At 41.8% G+C, this 14,395-nt stretch overlaps 1 protein-coding gene across 4 annotated transcripts in view; it reads left to right on the top strand.

The window, feature by feature from the left end:
* The window catches only part of BAHD1 (bromo adjacent homology domain containing 1), a 68,649-nt gene that overhangs the window by 36,051 nt on the left and 18,203 nt on the right, over window positions 1–14,395 (top strand). For all 4 annotated transcript variants that reach the window (XR_012159465.2, XM_073348777.2, XM_073348779.2 and 1 more), the window contains exon 2: window positions 11,682–13,325. Coding sequence is in view for 3 of the 4 variants with exons in the window: in XM_073348777.2 (XP_073204878.1) it covers window positions 11,699–13,325 (1,627 nt within the window). In the remaining variant the exon portion in view is untranslated. The remainder of the gene's footprint in view (window positions 1–11,681; window positions 13,326–14,395) is intronic.

Genomic DNA, 14,395 nt, shown 5'->3' with positions numbered 1-14,395 from the left:
AGAGCAATTCAAATTCTGAGCATGATATTGTTCAGGGTGTGAGAGAAGGCTCTGTCTGGATGAACAGGGCATATACACCTTGCCTTAGTGCACAGGGAGCCAATGGCTTCTCTGATTTCCTCTGGCCAGCTCCCAGCTAGGTGATGCCTCCCCAACATGAAGGAAGAGGGAACCCTTAAAGGAGCCATATCTCTTTTCTTCCTGCTGACCAGACAAGGCTCTCCCCCTCACCACCCCAAGGTATGTGATAGTTTCATTTTGTGAGTACCAACGGTATGTTCTCACTATAAAGAACAAAAAAGAGAGAAGAACCCTGCACACAAGATACTTTACAGATGAAGGGTTTGTGTGATCACAGAAATTTCACCAATTTAAATTAGTGCAATTTCTTATGCTGACCAGACCTAAAAGTAGACAAAGCAATGCTGTGCATAAAATCATGGAAGAATCGTGGTGCCACATAATCTTTTTTGGTTCTAGGTGTCAAATGTTTAACTCAACCATGCTCTTGGATCAATTGCTTAAAAACCTCAGAAATTAAACCTTCTCTCTCCTGGTGTAAGTCCCTTGGAGCGAATATATCTTTTTGGTAAAGCTTTGGAAAGGAAATAGACAAAATAAGAGGGTGCTTGAATGGATGGTCCCAAGCTTGTTTGTCTCCTGATTTCACTTGCAATCAAGGGATGCAGAGTACGAGACAGATGTTGCAGCTGCATGATTACAGAAAATGCAGCTGTTAACACATTTGGTTATTCTCCTGCTAATGAGGCATCAATTCTCTTGTGATTTTACTCTTTGGCAAGTGGTGGTTCTATAGTTTACCGTTTAGTGAATTCTAGAGTAACTGGGGTGGTAAGGACAAGCTGCGAACTAGTGATTAAATACTTTCTTTTTTTAAATGAGTAGTGTATCTAAAAAGAAAAGGAGTACTTGTGGCACCTTAGAGACTAACCAATTTATTTGAGCATGAGCTTCCAATGAAGTGAGCTGTAGCTCACGAAAGCTCATGCTCAAATAAATTGGTTAGTCTCTAAGGTGCCACAAGTACTCCTTTTCTTTTTGCGAATACAGACTAACAAGGCTGTTACTCTGAAACCTGTCATTATGCAAGGTAGTGTATCTAAATATCTTTTTGTCTTCTGTTCCCTTAGGTACAGAGTAGTGCTGTTGTGGCCTTAGATAACTTAATTTTTAGTTCTCTTAAACTTAGATCTGGACTGTTACACTTGGATTATCAAGGTTTCCACGGGGGCTCAACAAGTATAAGTCATTTGTGTGAATTCTTTGGTTCATTATCATGGATCCATTAGTTAGCAGGGACTGCAGTGGGATGAAGAACCTGACGATGTCATTTCCCTACTGAAATGTATTTCATACCAAGGGTCAGAAGCTTGTGTATTTTTGTAAACTTGTGTGGTTTTGATACTAAGCCATGAAATAATACTCAACTGTCATTGTTCTAGGTTTAAATAAGGCTCTGGAAGTTGTGTGTTGATGTGGCAAGGGATGGAGAATACTAGGCACCAAATATTGAGTCAGGTTGTCCAGGTAGCTATTACAAACTACTGTATGTAGCACAAATTTGGAGCCAAAGGAAACTTGATTTTAGAAAATCCACATAGTATTAAGAACTGTCTTTTAACAACATAGACTAAGTACATTATAGTACTACTTTTTCTGGTATTTTTGTTTAATAATAAATCTTGCTAGATTACTTGAGTTCTGTTGAGTACTAACTTTTGGGTGTTCTTTTCAGAATGTGGGATGATGTTTGCATTGCTAAAATAGTCCAGTTTTTTCTTCATGCTGAGAATTGGCAATGTTGTCAGTTTAATGATCCAGTCATACATTGCACTTGTATCCTGATATATCTCTTCTAATGATATCAACCTTATTATATCCACAATCACACAGAACTCTAGGTGAAAACCTTGAAGTCTCTCTTGCTGTGTCTTTTTTTATGTGACAAATTGTAGGAAATTCAAAAAAATGCAGCAAAAATTATTGGTGTGAGGGATTGACCTAGGTGGAAAGACTAAAAAATATTTTTTCTGAAAGATGATGGGGCAGGAGGAGAAAAATCCAAATATTTGAATGGATTTAAGTTAGTGATGATACTTTAGATGTGCAAGTCACTGATTCTAAACTCTTCGTTTTGTATTCTTCATGATGACGTCGGCACCCCAGATGCAGTATGTCTCCAGAAATGTTTTGGATTACGTGTTTATCATTTGTAACAAGCCCTAGTAGATCTGGCATCCATAGGTATGGTAATAGGATTCTTCTTAGCACTAAAAGCAAAAAGCACTTTTGAGAATAGTGTTTTGCTTCCAAGAACGTCTGTATATTGTAGCAGGTCCTCTTTAAGGTGGTGATGTTCTCAGAAAAATGACTATGTAGTAGTGGTATCCTCTTACTTAACTACATATAGCGAGCAGATTTAAATCAGTGATTAAAAGTGAGATTACTTGCAAATGAGCTGGATTCTATTCTGCTTTGTCCATCTTCAGCAAAATTAATCAAAGCTTTGACTGCAGTCTAGGATACTGGTGATAACCTGTGAGCCAGAAAGACAACGTCTTGACTTTTTGGTTCCTAAATTGAGTACTCGCAGTTGGCTGGCAGGGGAATCATTCTTTGGTTTCTAAACGGAGTAGATTTAATGTAGAAATCTTTTAAATAGAAAATATGGAATTCCTCAGTAACACTTCTTACTGTGCCTTTCTGACTTGTGCTTCCATATCATCTCTCTTGTTCTTGGTGGTAAAAACCTAGTTTTCAAAGTGTTTTATTACCTGTGTGTTAAACTACCACTTTGTTCACCAAAAGTTTAAAGGAGAGGTTCAGCTATAATGCCAAAAATGCACTTATTCTTTATTCATTTTGCATCTCTAAATCTGAATATCTGGTCTTTTATATCAATTAGCCTTTTGTGATGTTTAAGGGAAATTGACTTGTAAAGATGGGGAGAAATTTTTAAGGAGTTGATGTTTCCCCATAACACCAGTTAACAAGAATTGGAATTATATGCATGCATGACCCCTTTAAAAAGCAGAAGCTTGTGATTGTTGTGTAAGTACTGTGTATAATCACTCCTCATATCAAAGGTCTAATTCAATTGAAACCTTTGAAACAGATTCAGGATAGGTAAAAATTGAGATGATTTTTTAGACAAAGATTATTTTAAAATAAATACAAGTTAATTTTTTAAAAATAAACTTATTAAACATTACATTTGAAATTGACAACCTATATTAAGTCCTAAGCTACTTATAGTATGTTAAAATCATTTCAATTAAATAAAAAAAAATTAAGGAGTACATGTTTATTGCCAAGTTTTAAAGAAAATTAAACCACTGAACTGGTGGAAGTCACTGGCTAAGCCTCTGCAACTGGATTTTGTTGAAGTGCTAAACTAGCTTTTGACAGCAGTAGTCTCTTGTGCAGGTACTGTTCAGAGAGAATATCTTCTTCATGTTAGTTTATTTCAATCAGTTCAGCTCAGTGATTAGTTCATTCAAAGTAGAGACAGTGTTTGGAAGTTGAAAGAGCAGAAAAGCTTTCTTCTTCTTCCAATCTATGAATAAAAACTCAAAGTGAGAGGGTGAGATTTACTAGTTTTAAAATCTTGAAGGACATGGTAACAGGAAACAATCAGTTCAATTCATTAAGTACAAATAATACTTTCTTTGTTTAATAAACCAATTAGTTTTAATGCGAAACGTTTCTGATAAACTTTTTTCTCATGTATCCAGCATACTTAAGGTAGCTCTGTTTAATTTTAAAAGTGCTTTTTTAAAATTATTATTATTTATCTGAACCTTCATCCGTGTCGGGCTTGACACAAATCACTAGTAAAAATATTAATCTAATAAGTAAGAAATGCCTCATTCACCATTTTTCACATAGTAAAAATTAAGAATCTGACTGAATAAATGTAAGTTAAGCTATATAATTGCTTAAATAATTGTGTATAGATATAGTATATCCTCCTGGTTAGCAAAAAGAAGTACAAAATTTAGTATAAAGTCTATATTTAGTTGCAAATCAACATGTTCTAATGGTTACCAACCAGTGAGAATCAACTTTTCATTAGGAAAAGAACTAAAAAGTACAAATGCAAAACGTAACTAAAATCAATTAAAATCAACGTTTCCTTCTTGCTGCTTGAAATCATAATTAAAATCCATGATTTAAATTGCTTTGATTTAAATCAGTCTGCCTTAAACATATTGCATGGAATCTGGATACATATTAATTCTTGATACTTTTACCTTTTAATGTGTTATTTTCTAGTATGGAGATACCTATTGCAATCTCTTCACATGATAAACTAATGTAAATGCTTCTCTTGATGTGTAGAGAGAGAAGGTGGGTAAGGTCATATGTTTTATTGGAACAATTCCTGTTGGTGAGAGAGACCAGTTTTCAAGCTCTTCTTCAGATCTGGGAAACTTACTCAGAGTGTCACAGCTAAATGCAAGGTGGAACAGATTGTTTAGCATAAGTAAACACATACTTCAAGGGACCATTCAAGGTGAGGTGGCCTAACACCCTTCTAGTCATAGGGAAGAAAGGAAGAGGGGAGGGGAGAAGCTGGAGGGGGTTGTTAGTGGGTTATAAATTGTTGTAATAAGCCATAAATTCAGTGTGTCTTGATCTGTGGGATTTGAGTCCATCAATGCTGAATGATTTTTTTAAACTACTAGCTATAAATAAACCACAACTTGCCATGTTCTGCCTAGGTATTGCGCAGTAGAACATATATTTCAAAGTCAAGGTTGGGAGAGTGTATGAATTTTCTTCTGAATTCTAAGTGATACTTACTATTGAAAGGTATCTTACTAAATGTAGTTTTCAGGGGTGGTGGCATATGATTTTAAGCATTCATATTTATAGTTTTTGAAAAGAATTGTAAGCAGTTAGTCTCTTGGTAGCACTGGCTATGCCACCAAACCTGCAAGGGACGTATCCTGGGCTGTGAACTGCTCCTTATTTTACTCTTGGGGGAATTCTGTGCCACTGTGTGCGCACAAAATTCATGTCCACTGCAGATTTCTTTGCTTCCTTGCAGAAAAATGACTTTCTGATGGGGAAGCAAAGGGAAGCCGCAAGAGCGGCCACTCACCCCTCCCCAGCAGTGCAGGTGTGTTGTTTCGGGTGCCTGGAGGAGCCAATGGAGAGGTAAGTCACTGCGGGGTGGGGTGGGATGGGGCTGGGGATGCCTCGGCCAGTGCCGGGTCAGACCCAACCCACAATTGCCCAACCCCGGGCATCCATACCCAGACCCCCCTCAAACCCAGTCCTCCCCGGCACCCAGATCCCCTTTCCCCGCTGAGCTCTGCCCCCCTGCACCTGACACCCTGGCCAGCGGCTCCTACCTTACATCGGGCTCAATTATTAGTCCTGGCTGGGCTGGGAGTGGGGGAGAAGCACCCTTCCCCTGCATGGAGCGGTCAGGGCCTGGTCCGACCCACCCCTAGAAATCTCCCCCAGCTCTGCACCGACCACCCCTGCTTCCTGTCCCCCATTGCTCCTCAGCCATGGGTGAATGACTCACTGTACAGGGAGCTGCTCCCCCATCTGCCCAACCCCTGTGCATCGGGACACGCCCCAGACACACCCCCAGCCAAGATTTATCTCCCTGCACACTGAACCCCCACCTGGCGAGCCCTCCCCCCCGCACCCAGCCCTCTCTGCCAAGCCCCACTCCCTTACATCCAGACCCCTGCCGAGCACCTCCCCCCTGCACGCAGATCACCCTCTGCCAAGCCGCACCCCCCTGCCCCTGGATCCCCCACCCCTGTACACAGACCACCCCCTGCTCTTGAACCCCAACCTGATGAACCCCATCCCCTGTGTGCCTAGATCACTCCAATGAGCCTCCTACACTTCGACCCCCACCCCACTGAGCTCCAGCAAGCTGCACCCGAATCCCCACCCCACCAAGCCCCACTCCTGCGGCAACCTGACCCCTTCAGTGAGCCCCTCACACCCAGACGCTCCATGCTGAGCCCCAACCTCCTTCATCTGGACGCCACTGCACCCGGAACCCACCTCCAACGAGCCCCTGTGCATCCAGATCCCCCCCAAACCCGGACTACCCACTCTAAGCCACCTGCACCCAGATTGCTCCACACAGAGCCCTCTCCCCCCCATACCTAGATCCCCCCACACTAAGCACCTCCACACTTGGATCCTGTTGGGCTGAGCCTGCCTGCCCACACCTGGTGTGGAGGGGCAGGTCCCTGGGGTGCTTCTGGGGCAGGCCTGGCTCTTGCACTTTGTCAGGGTCAGGTAGAGTGATTACACAGCAAGTGTGAAAAATCGGGACAGGGTTGGGGTTAGTAGTCACCTATATAAGACAAAGCCCCAAGTATTAGGACTGTCCCTATAAAATCGGGACATCTGGTCACCCTAGGGTCAGGTGCAGCCTCACCGCCGAGTCTGTGTCCCATGGAGGGGAGGGGTCTGCAGGGTGATCTCCCACTTCCATGCAGCCGGTGGCCTGTACTGCCCTCTGCCATGCTGGAGCCTCCACATTTATTTATTGGCAAATAAACTTTGCAGAATTTTAAAATATTGTGCACAGAATTTTTAATTTGTTGGCACAGAATTCCCTCAGGAGTAATATTTACTGTCAGAAAAATCCACTTCCTTATGAGTCTGCATCACTGTTTTTCGTTTCAGGGGAAATTTGTTGTAACTGGCCACTAGAAAAGGTAAAGAGGAGGGGGATATTAATAAAATTGAACATCTATTTAAGTCCGGCATTTTGGACTTGGATGTAATTAAAATACGACTGTTTTATTAATTTTATTTATAAAATATTGGGAAAAAATACCTGTTCAAGGGGGATTAGACTTAAGTCCTGCAAAGGAATGGTGGGAGCTAGCAGAGGAAGGGGATAGCTGATGTCCAGAGTTCAAGTGACTCTCTCTGGACAACCTAGAGATAATTCTCTGTAGAGCACTTATGCCAGAGACTTACCCTTTTGATGGGAACAAGAAGAAATAGGATCACAGAAATAGCCATACTAAACAAATCAATTGTCCATGCAATCTGGTAGAAGGGCTTCCTCCAGGGCAGGTTTGTGTAGGGTGGTTGCATTACCACTACTGGACCTGTTTGGTGGATAAGTCAAAGACTCTTCTTTAATATGACAAAATTATTTTCTTTTAAATAGAGGAACAGAAGATCTTGTTGCCTATTTCTGATTATTCTTGATGTTTTTGAAGTTAAATTTGCCCACTGATGTATGAGAAAATAAGGGGAATTGGTCAGCCTGTAGGTTGACAAGCTGGTATTCACCATCTGAGGCCCTCAAAAGTTCTAAAACCTACATCTCTTACTGAAAGAAGTGATCAGTACATAAATCAACTTTCCCTCAAAAGTCAGCAGTGTTCCTCTTTCAGCACCAAGTATGGAAGGACTATGAGACAGTTCTGTGGACCATCAGTATAGGAGGGGTCTGAGGCTGAGTTACTTCTTATTTACCCTGGGACTTGTTAGATCTGGAACTTTGATGTCTGAAAGAAACATCTGAACGACACAGGTTTCTAATTTATATATTTTATTAACTAAACAAAAGAATCAAATAAAATACATATAAATAAGTAAATTAAAAGTGAGATAATATAAAAAAATACATCAGGTTGATTTAAACCAGATTAAATCAACAGCTTTATCTAATAATTTGGGCAGGCATAACTGAGAGCCCCCAAAATGAGAGAGGACATTATCAATCTCAATGTCAGTCAGTATATTTATGTTTCAGCCAAATAGCTGATACAGGAAGGATCTAATCCCTCCCAGCTTCAAGTTAATGTTGAGCTTTGATGCCAGTTAAGGGAGCTCTCCCAAAATTAATGGTGGTTAGGTAATAGCCAATCTTGCACACCACCCATCCTCAGTCATAGGGTTATATGAAATGTTCCAATACAATTCAAGATGATAGCTTGTTATTTTTAAAATTTGAATGACAAATTTAGGGGAAACTAACATGATTTCTCAGGAATAAGCATACAACTTCTAACCCATGAAATACTGTGTGATCTTTCATTCAGCAAAGTTGGTTAATCTGTGGCTGTTTCAGGTACTGGCAGAATTGTTCTATTGGCGCAATTCTCAGATCCTGTGGGTTTTATCCATACACATGCCTGCTCACTACTAGCCATTGAGGTCAATGGTAAATGGGCCAAAATACAACATGGCTTTACGAAAGGTAGATTGTGTCAAACCAACCTGATCTCCTTCTTTGAGAAGGTAGCAGATTTTTTAGACAAAGGGAACGCAGTAGATCTAATTTAACTCAATTTCAGTAAGGCATTTGTTACGGTTCCCCATGGAGAATTATTAGCTAAATTGGAAAAGATGGGGGTCAATATGAAAATTGAAAGGTGGATAAGGAACTAGTTAAAGGGGAGACTACAGCAGGTCACATTGAAAGGTCAGACTGGAAAGAGGTTACTAGTGGAGTTCCTCAGGGATCAGTTTTGGGACCAGTCTTATTTAATCTTTTTATTACTGACCTTGGCACAAAAAGCGGGAATGTGCTAATAAAGTTTGCAGATGACACAAAGCTGGGAGGTATTGCCAATACAGAGAAGGATCGGGATATCATACAGGAAGATCTGGATGACCTTGTAAACTGGAGTAATAGTAATAGGATGAAATTTTAATAGTGAAAAGTGCAAGGTCATACATTTAGGGATTAATAACAAGAATTTCTGTATGAACTGGGGATGCATCACTTGGAAGTAACAGAGGAGGAGAAGGACCTTGGAGTATTGGTTGATCACAGGATGAATATGAGCCGCCAATGTGATATGGCCATGAAAAAAGCTAATGCTGTCTTGGGATGCATCAGGCTAGGTATTTCCAGTAGAGATGAGGAGGTGTTAGTACCATCATACAAGGCACTGGCGAGACCTCATCTGGAATATTGTGCGCAGTTCTGGTCTCCCATGTTTAAGAAGGATGAATGCAAACTAGAACAGATACAGAGAAGGGCTACTAAGATGATCCAAGGAATGGAAAACCTGTCTTATGAAAGGAGACTCAATGAGCTTGGCTTGTTTAGCCTAACTAAAAGAAGGCTGAGAGGAGATATGATTGCTCTCTATAAATATATCAGAGGGATGAATACCATGGAGGGAGAAGAATTATTTAAGCTCAATACCAATGTGGACACAAGAACAAATGGATATAAACTGGCCATCAGGAAGTTTAGTCTTGAAATTAGATGAACGTTTCTAACCATCAGAGGAGTGAAGTTCTGGAACAGCCTTCCAAAGGGAGGAGTGGGTCAAAAGATCTATCTGGCTTCAAGTCAAAGCTTGATAAGTTTATGGAGGAGATGATTTGATGGGATAGCCTAATTTTGGCAATTAATTGATCTTCGACTACTAGCGGCAGGTATGCCCAGTGGCCTGTGATGAGATGTTAGATGGGGGTAGGATCTGAGATACTACAGAGAATTCTTTCCTGGGTGTCTGGCTGATGAGTCTTGTCCCCATGCTCAGGGATTAGCTGATCACCATATTTGGGGTCGGGAAGGAATTTTCCTCCAGGGCAGGTTGGCAGAGGCCTTGGGGGTTTTTCGCCTTTCTCTGCAGCGTGGGGCATGGGTCACTTGCTGGAGGATTCTCTGTACCTTGAAGTCTTTAAACCACAATTTGAGGACTTCGGTAGCTTAGACATAAGTTAGGGGTTTGTTACAGGCGTTGGTGGGTGAGACTTGGGGGGAGGGATAGCCCAGTGGTTTAAGCATTGGCCTGCTAAACCCAGGGTTATGAGTTCAATCCTTGAGGGGCCCATTTAGGGATCTGGGGCAAAAATTGGGGAATGGTCCTACTTTGAGCAGGGGGTTGGACTAGATGACCTCCTGAGGTCCCTTCTAACCCTGATATTCTATGATTCCGTGGCCTGTGTTGTGCAGGAGGTCAGACTAGATGATCATAATAGTCCCTTCTGACCTTAAAGTCTATGATTCTATGATCAGCTGGAGTTAAAAGTGGAAGAACATTAAGAAAGAGTTAGAAAACAAAACAAAACCAAAAAGGCTGATACATATGCAGGATGGGTGTCAACACTTGTGGATAGCCTAAGAAAGCTGGCATGTGGTTGAAAAGTTAGTAGGTGCTCTTGTTGGCTCAGGTTTTAACAGTGGTGGACTTGCTGATTGGGTAGAAGTTACTTGCTTGTAGATGTCGAGTCTTAGATGTTGCATGTTGCTGGACTCCTACCCCTTGGTGGCCACCTGGGTGGGTGGAGGAGGCACAGGCCATGTGGTCAGACATGGTGGCATCTCATGGCCAGAGGCCAGCAGCCAAGGTCTGTAGCATCCACTGCAACAGCCATTGCAAGCAAGCCATGGTGGCCAACAAAACTAAAGTAAAAAGTATTAGCTTCTTCCTGTCCTCCAGTTTTTGAGGATGGTGCTGGTTCCTCCCACTGGGAATCCCTCCTCAGGAGTCCCGTGGCAGATCATAATTGCATCTCCTTCTAAAGTCACTGGCGTCACCCTTATGCAAATTAAGAACCTTCCTCATTTCAGTAATTACGGACTCAAAGACCATGGATCCAAAAATATATCCAGTCAGTGGGTAAGTCCATAGATATTTTGAGACATCTGAGGTAATGAGTCAGTCTACAGGCGTTGTCTCAACCATCCTAAAAAATCCCAACTCAGAAATAATTTTTAAAATGCAAAGCTAGCAAAAAGTTAGAACTTAAATCCTAGGAAAACACCAATCATACATTCACTCAACCATTCAGGTAGAAGAACCTGTTCCTGTTCTGCAGACAGATGCTTATAACTTCCCCTTTTATATTTTTGTTACGCGTTAGCTCAGTTTTTGATGTTTAGCATTTTTGACACTCAAAATCTGAATGAAAGGTTAGACCTTAACTCAGTGGAATAAAAGTTTTTTTCTTTCCAAAATCATATTCTTGGGATTCAGTTATTATGCAGGCCTATCTACAGATCAGATGGCTTACTTAAAGGTTGTGGCTGGTCTTTAAAACAATTAAAATGTCAAACTAATTGTTAAGCATAGCACTTAGTCACGTTCTTACCTGCACAAAGATTTGTTACTAAGTTTGTGTGTTATAGTTGGTTTGTCTCTGTCCATTTGACTTTCTTTAAAGTTCAGCTTTCACATGGCTTGGTAAGGTGAACTTGTTATCTTTTGTCTAATTGTCCTGGACAATAGCCCTGTTTGTAACAACACACGAGTAATCAAAAATATACCTAGAATGTATTTATACCATACACCTTGGGCATGGGTTTATATTAACTTTAATTAGTTTGATTAATATCTGTGACTTATTAAAAATCATGTCCATTTAACTGGGGACTGGACTTTCATGTAACATACTTGTAATAGTACTTAGGCATAATAGGGCAGGATGGAGTTTTGGCTTTAATCCTGATTTTTCCTGGCTTCTTGGGTTTTCAGTATCAGTCACATATTTAATTACTGTCATATTTTGTGGTTTAATGTTAAACCACATCTCATTACATCCTGTTTTCTGATTGGTTTAAACTGGCCATGACCCAGAAATACTATATTTTGTATAGTAACCAGCATCCTCAAATATTTCCTATTTGGTATATTGTGAGGAGATGGGTCCCTTTCAATGATATTAATAGACTTTTTTTTTCTGTTTGTTTACAGGAGTGAAACTGGGTCCTATGACTCATGCCCGGAAGAAACAACTTTTCCTTCTAAAACATCCATCTGGTTCTGCTGGCCAAGATTTGTCACCAGTAGACGGTGAAAGAATGGATAGGACTGAGGCAGAGTGCAGTGAGCAAGGAGAGACCACTGATATTCAAAACTGCCAGAGTGGATTTATGGGTGTAAACAAAAGCAGGAATTTGCAGGAGATCAGAAAGACGTACCCATTAAGGAAACGTCTGATCACTTCTGTGGACAAAAAAACGTGCAAAGTGCTTCTCACCAGACTAGAGGACGTGGCTGGATCGTTGTCAAAAGAGACCCAGAGTAGCACAAAAAGAGACCTCTCCAGTTGGATGGATGACTTCAGACCTCCCTGTTTCCCAGAACAAGTTCAGACTCTGGGAGCAGGGAAAAGTGATCCATCTGGGGAAAAGTGCACAATAACTTGTCCTGGAACAGAACAGGAACCCAGTGCTGCTCCTTTGGAGCCCAGGAAACGAAGACTAGCCTCTCTGAATGCAGAGGCAGTGAATAACCTGCTGTTTGAACGGGATGATGGCTTATTATCTGGCAGGCGTTTTCGGAAAGACTCTGTCAAAGCCAGTGGAGATTGTAGCACTAAGGGCTTGCACTGCAAAGCTAGTGGCAACTGGCCCTCATTGGGAAAACCAGCTGTAAAAACAGTTAAGGAAAAGAGTCAGAATGGATCCAGTCAGAAATGTAATAGCTCTGACCATTCATTGGATGATGTCTTTGAAGATGGAACAAAGAGGGAGGATAGTGGAATTCCCTATCATCCCACCCCAAAGAGATTGGCCAGTCTCAATGCTGTAGCATTTTTGAAACTGACCCATGAAAAAGACCAACCTCTGAAGCCGAGGAGTAAATCAGATGGAGAGGGCAAGTCTGAGAACCACTGTTCAAAGTCGAGGCTCAAGTGGGCCAAAGCCAATAGGAAGAATTGTGTCAAATCCAAAAAGGAAATGTCCAATGTAAAAATGGAGGGTCCACATGGCTGGCAAGGATTTCCTGCAAGTGCTTTTAGGAAAGCAGACCATCAGGACTCCCCTAGTCCCCATGGAAAAATGGAATCTCTCAATTATGAACCATTATCTAGTTCCTACGATAGCACAGATGGTTTCTATCACAGACTGCCTTTGCTTATGGGTGGGCAAGCTTCCATGAAGCCTGAGTATGGGAGACCTGGGGAGAAATCGCCTACTCCCAAACAGGAGTTTCATCAGCCTTCCTTCCCCGTGCAGCAGTTCCATCCCTTGCCTGTGCCAGGAAATCACACGGATTGTGGATGTCTCTGTGAATCTTCAGATTTGACTCCATTGAACGGGTTTTATGTTTATTATGGCCAAAGTGGATACAGTGGCTACTCTCACTGCTCGGTTTACCCTAAGGATGAGCTTTCGCAGTCTACCTGTGAGGGGCTTTTGGTATCTCCAACTTCCTTACCATCAGGTACTCCTTTCCAGCCACTTCACTGGTGTAACTCTCCATACTGTTGTGGAGAAGGAACAGCTGTTAACAGTTACAGCCTTTGTGGAGTTATGCACGTGCCAGAGAGCAGGATTAGCAGTGTGCATACAGGACGGAACAGCTACCCCTACAAAATGCCTTTTGCAGCAGGTAAGACAAAACAACAAATAGAGGTCTTAGCATGCCTAAGTGAAGAAGGTTAGATTAGTGCACTGATAAGCAGAGGGGGGCATCTTGTTGCCTGTGTATGACCACGTAAGAGGCATGCTCCCTATGTATTCGGTTCATCTAAATCTGGGACATGTATTCTCTGTTGTTGAGGAAGATGCAGCATTCAGCTACACTTCCAGATGTTATGACATTCCTTCTTTTTCCACTGAAGGCTGTTTCCAGTAAAATGTTTTATGTGGATGGAAAAATTGAATCAGAAGGCTGGTAAGGTTTGGGACAGAAAGAAGGTGGTCCCTGGTTTGAATTCTGCCCAGGTTAGCGGTAACCACAGTACAATATCTGTCTAATCTATGGAAAATGAGGGGGTGGTCTGTTTAGTTCCTAGCGGAGAGTGGTCCAGTTTGCCAACTGGCCATCAGTGTGTATAGCTCTAGTTCAGAGTTCCAGTTGAATCCGAAGGCTGATCTAGACCATGGAGATCGAATAACCCTTTTGTCCCTAGAGGGGATCACTTTAGTGAAGGGTTGAGGCATGCTGGTAGAGCAGTGTGTGGAAGCTGGCACTGCCTTCTGCACTGTACCTGATCTGCGAACAGTGAAATTCCCAAAATACATTTTATTGGGATCTCACAAAATCTCTTATTTGGGTTTTTTCTTTCCTTTGAACGCACCAAAGTTACTGAGTATTTCAGCAGGTGCTACCTGTGACAGGGCACCGTCCTGCTCCTGTCTCTTCTGTAGCCACAAACTGCTCGGAGACCTTCTAGTCAAACACCTTGTGCAATGTATTACAGTATTCTCCCAACTAACTTTCCAGAGTTGTGCAGCTCTGTATTTACAATAGCATATGATCCTTTGCTCTCTCAGCCAAGGAGGGGGGGAGACAGAAAGTATCTTCCTTCTGAAAGAGCTTTCCTGTTTCTGCCTCTGACCCTGAAAAGCCTGCCTGCCCACCATTCTCAGTCTCTCTCTCTCTTCCCCACAGAGCACATCCTTTCTGTGTGTTTTCTACTTTCTGGGCTGATGGATTCATTAGCCTTGTAGCTCTCT

Source organism: Lepidochelys kempii, chromosome 6 (assembly GCF_965140285.1).
Source record: "Lepidochelys kempii isolate rLepKem1 chromosome 6, rLepKem1.hap1, whole genome shotgun sequence".
In the NCBI taxonomy this organism is placed as follows: Eukaryota; Metazoa; Chordata; order Testudines; family Cheloniidae; genus Lepidochelys; species Lepidochelys kempii.
Note: the sequence above shows the minus strand (reverse complement) of the source record. Positions and strands in the feature narration are given on the sequence as shown.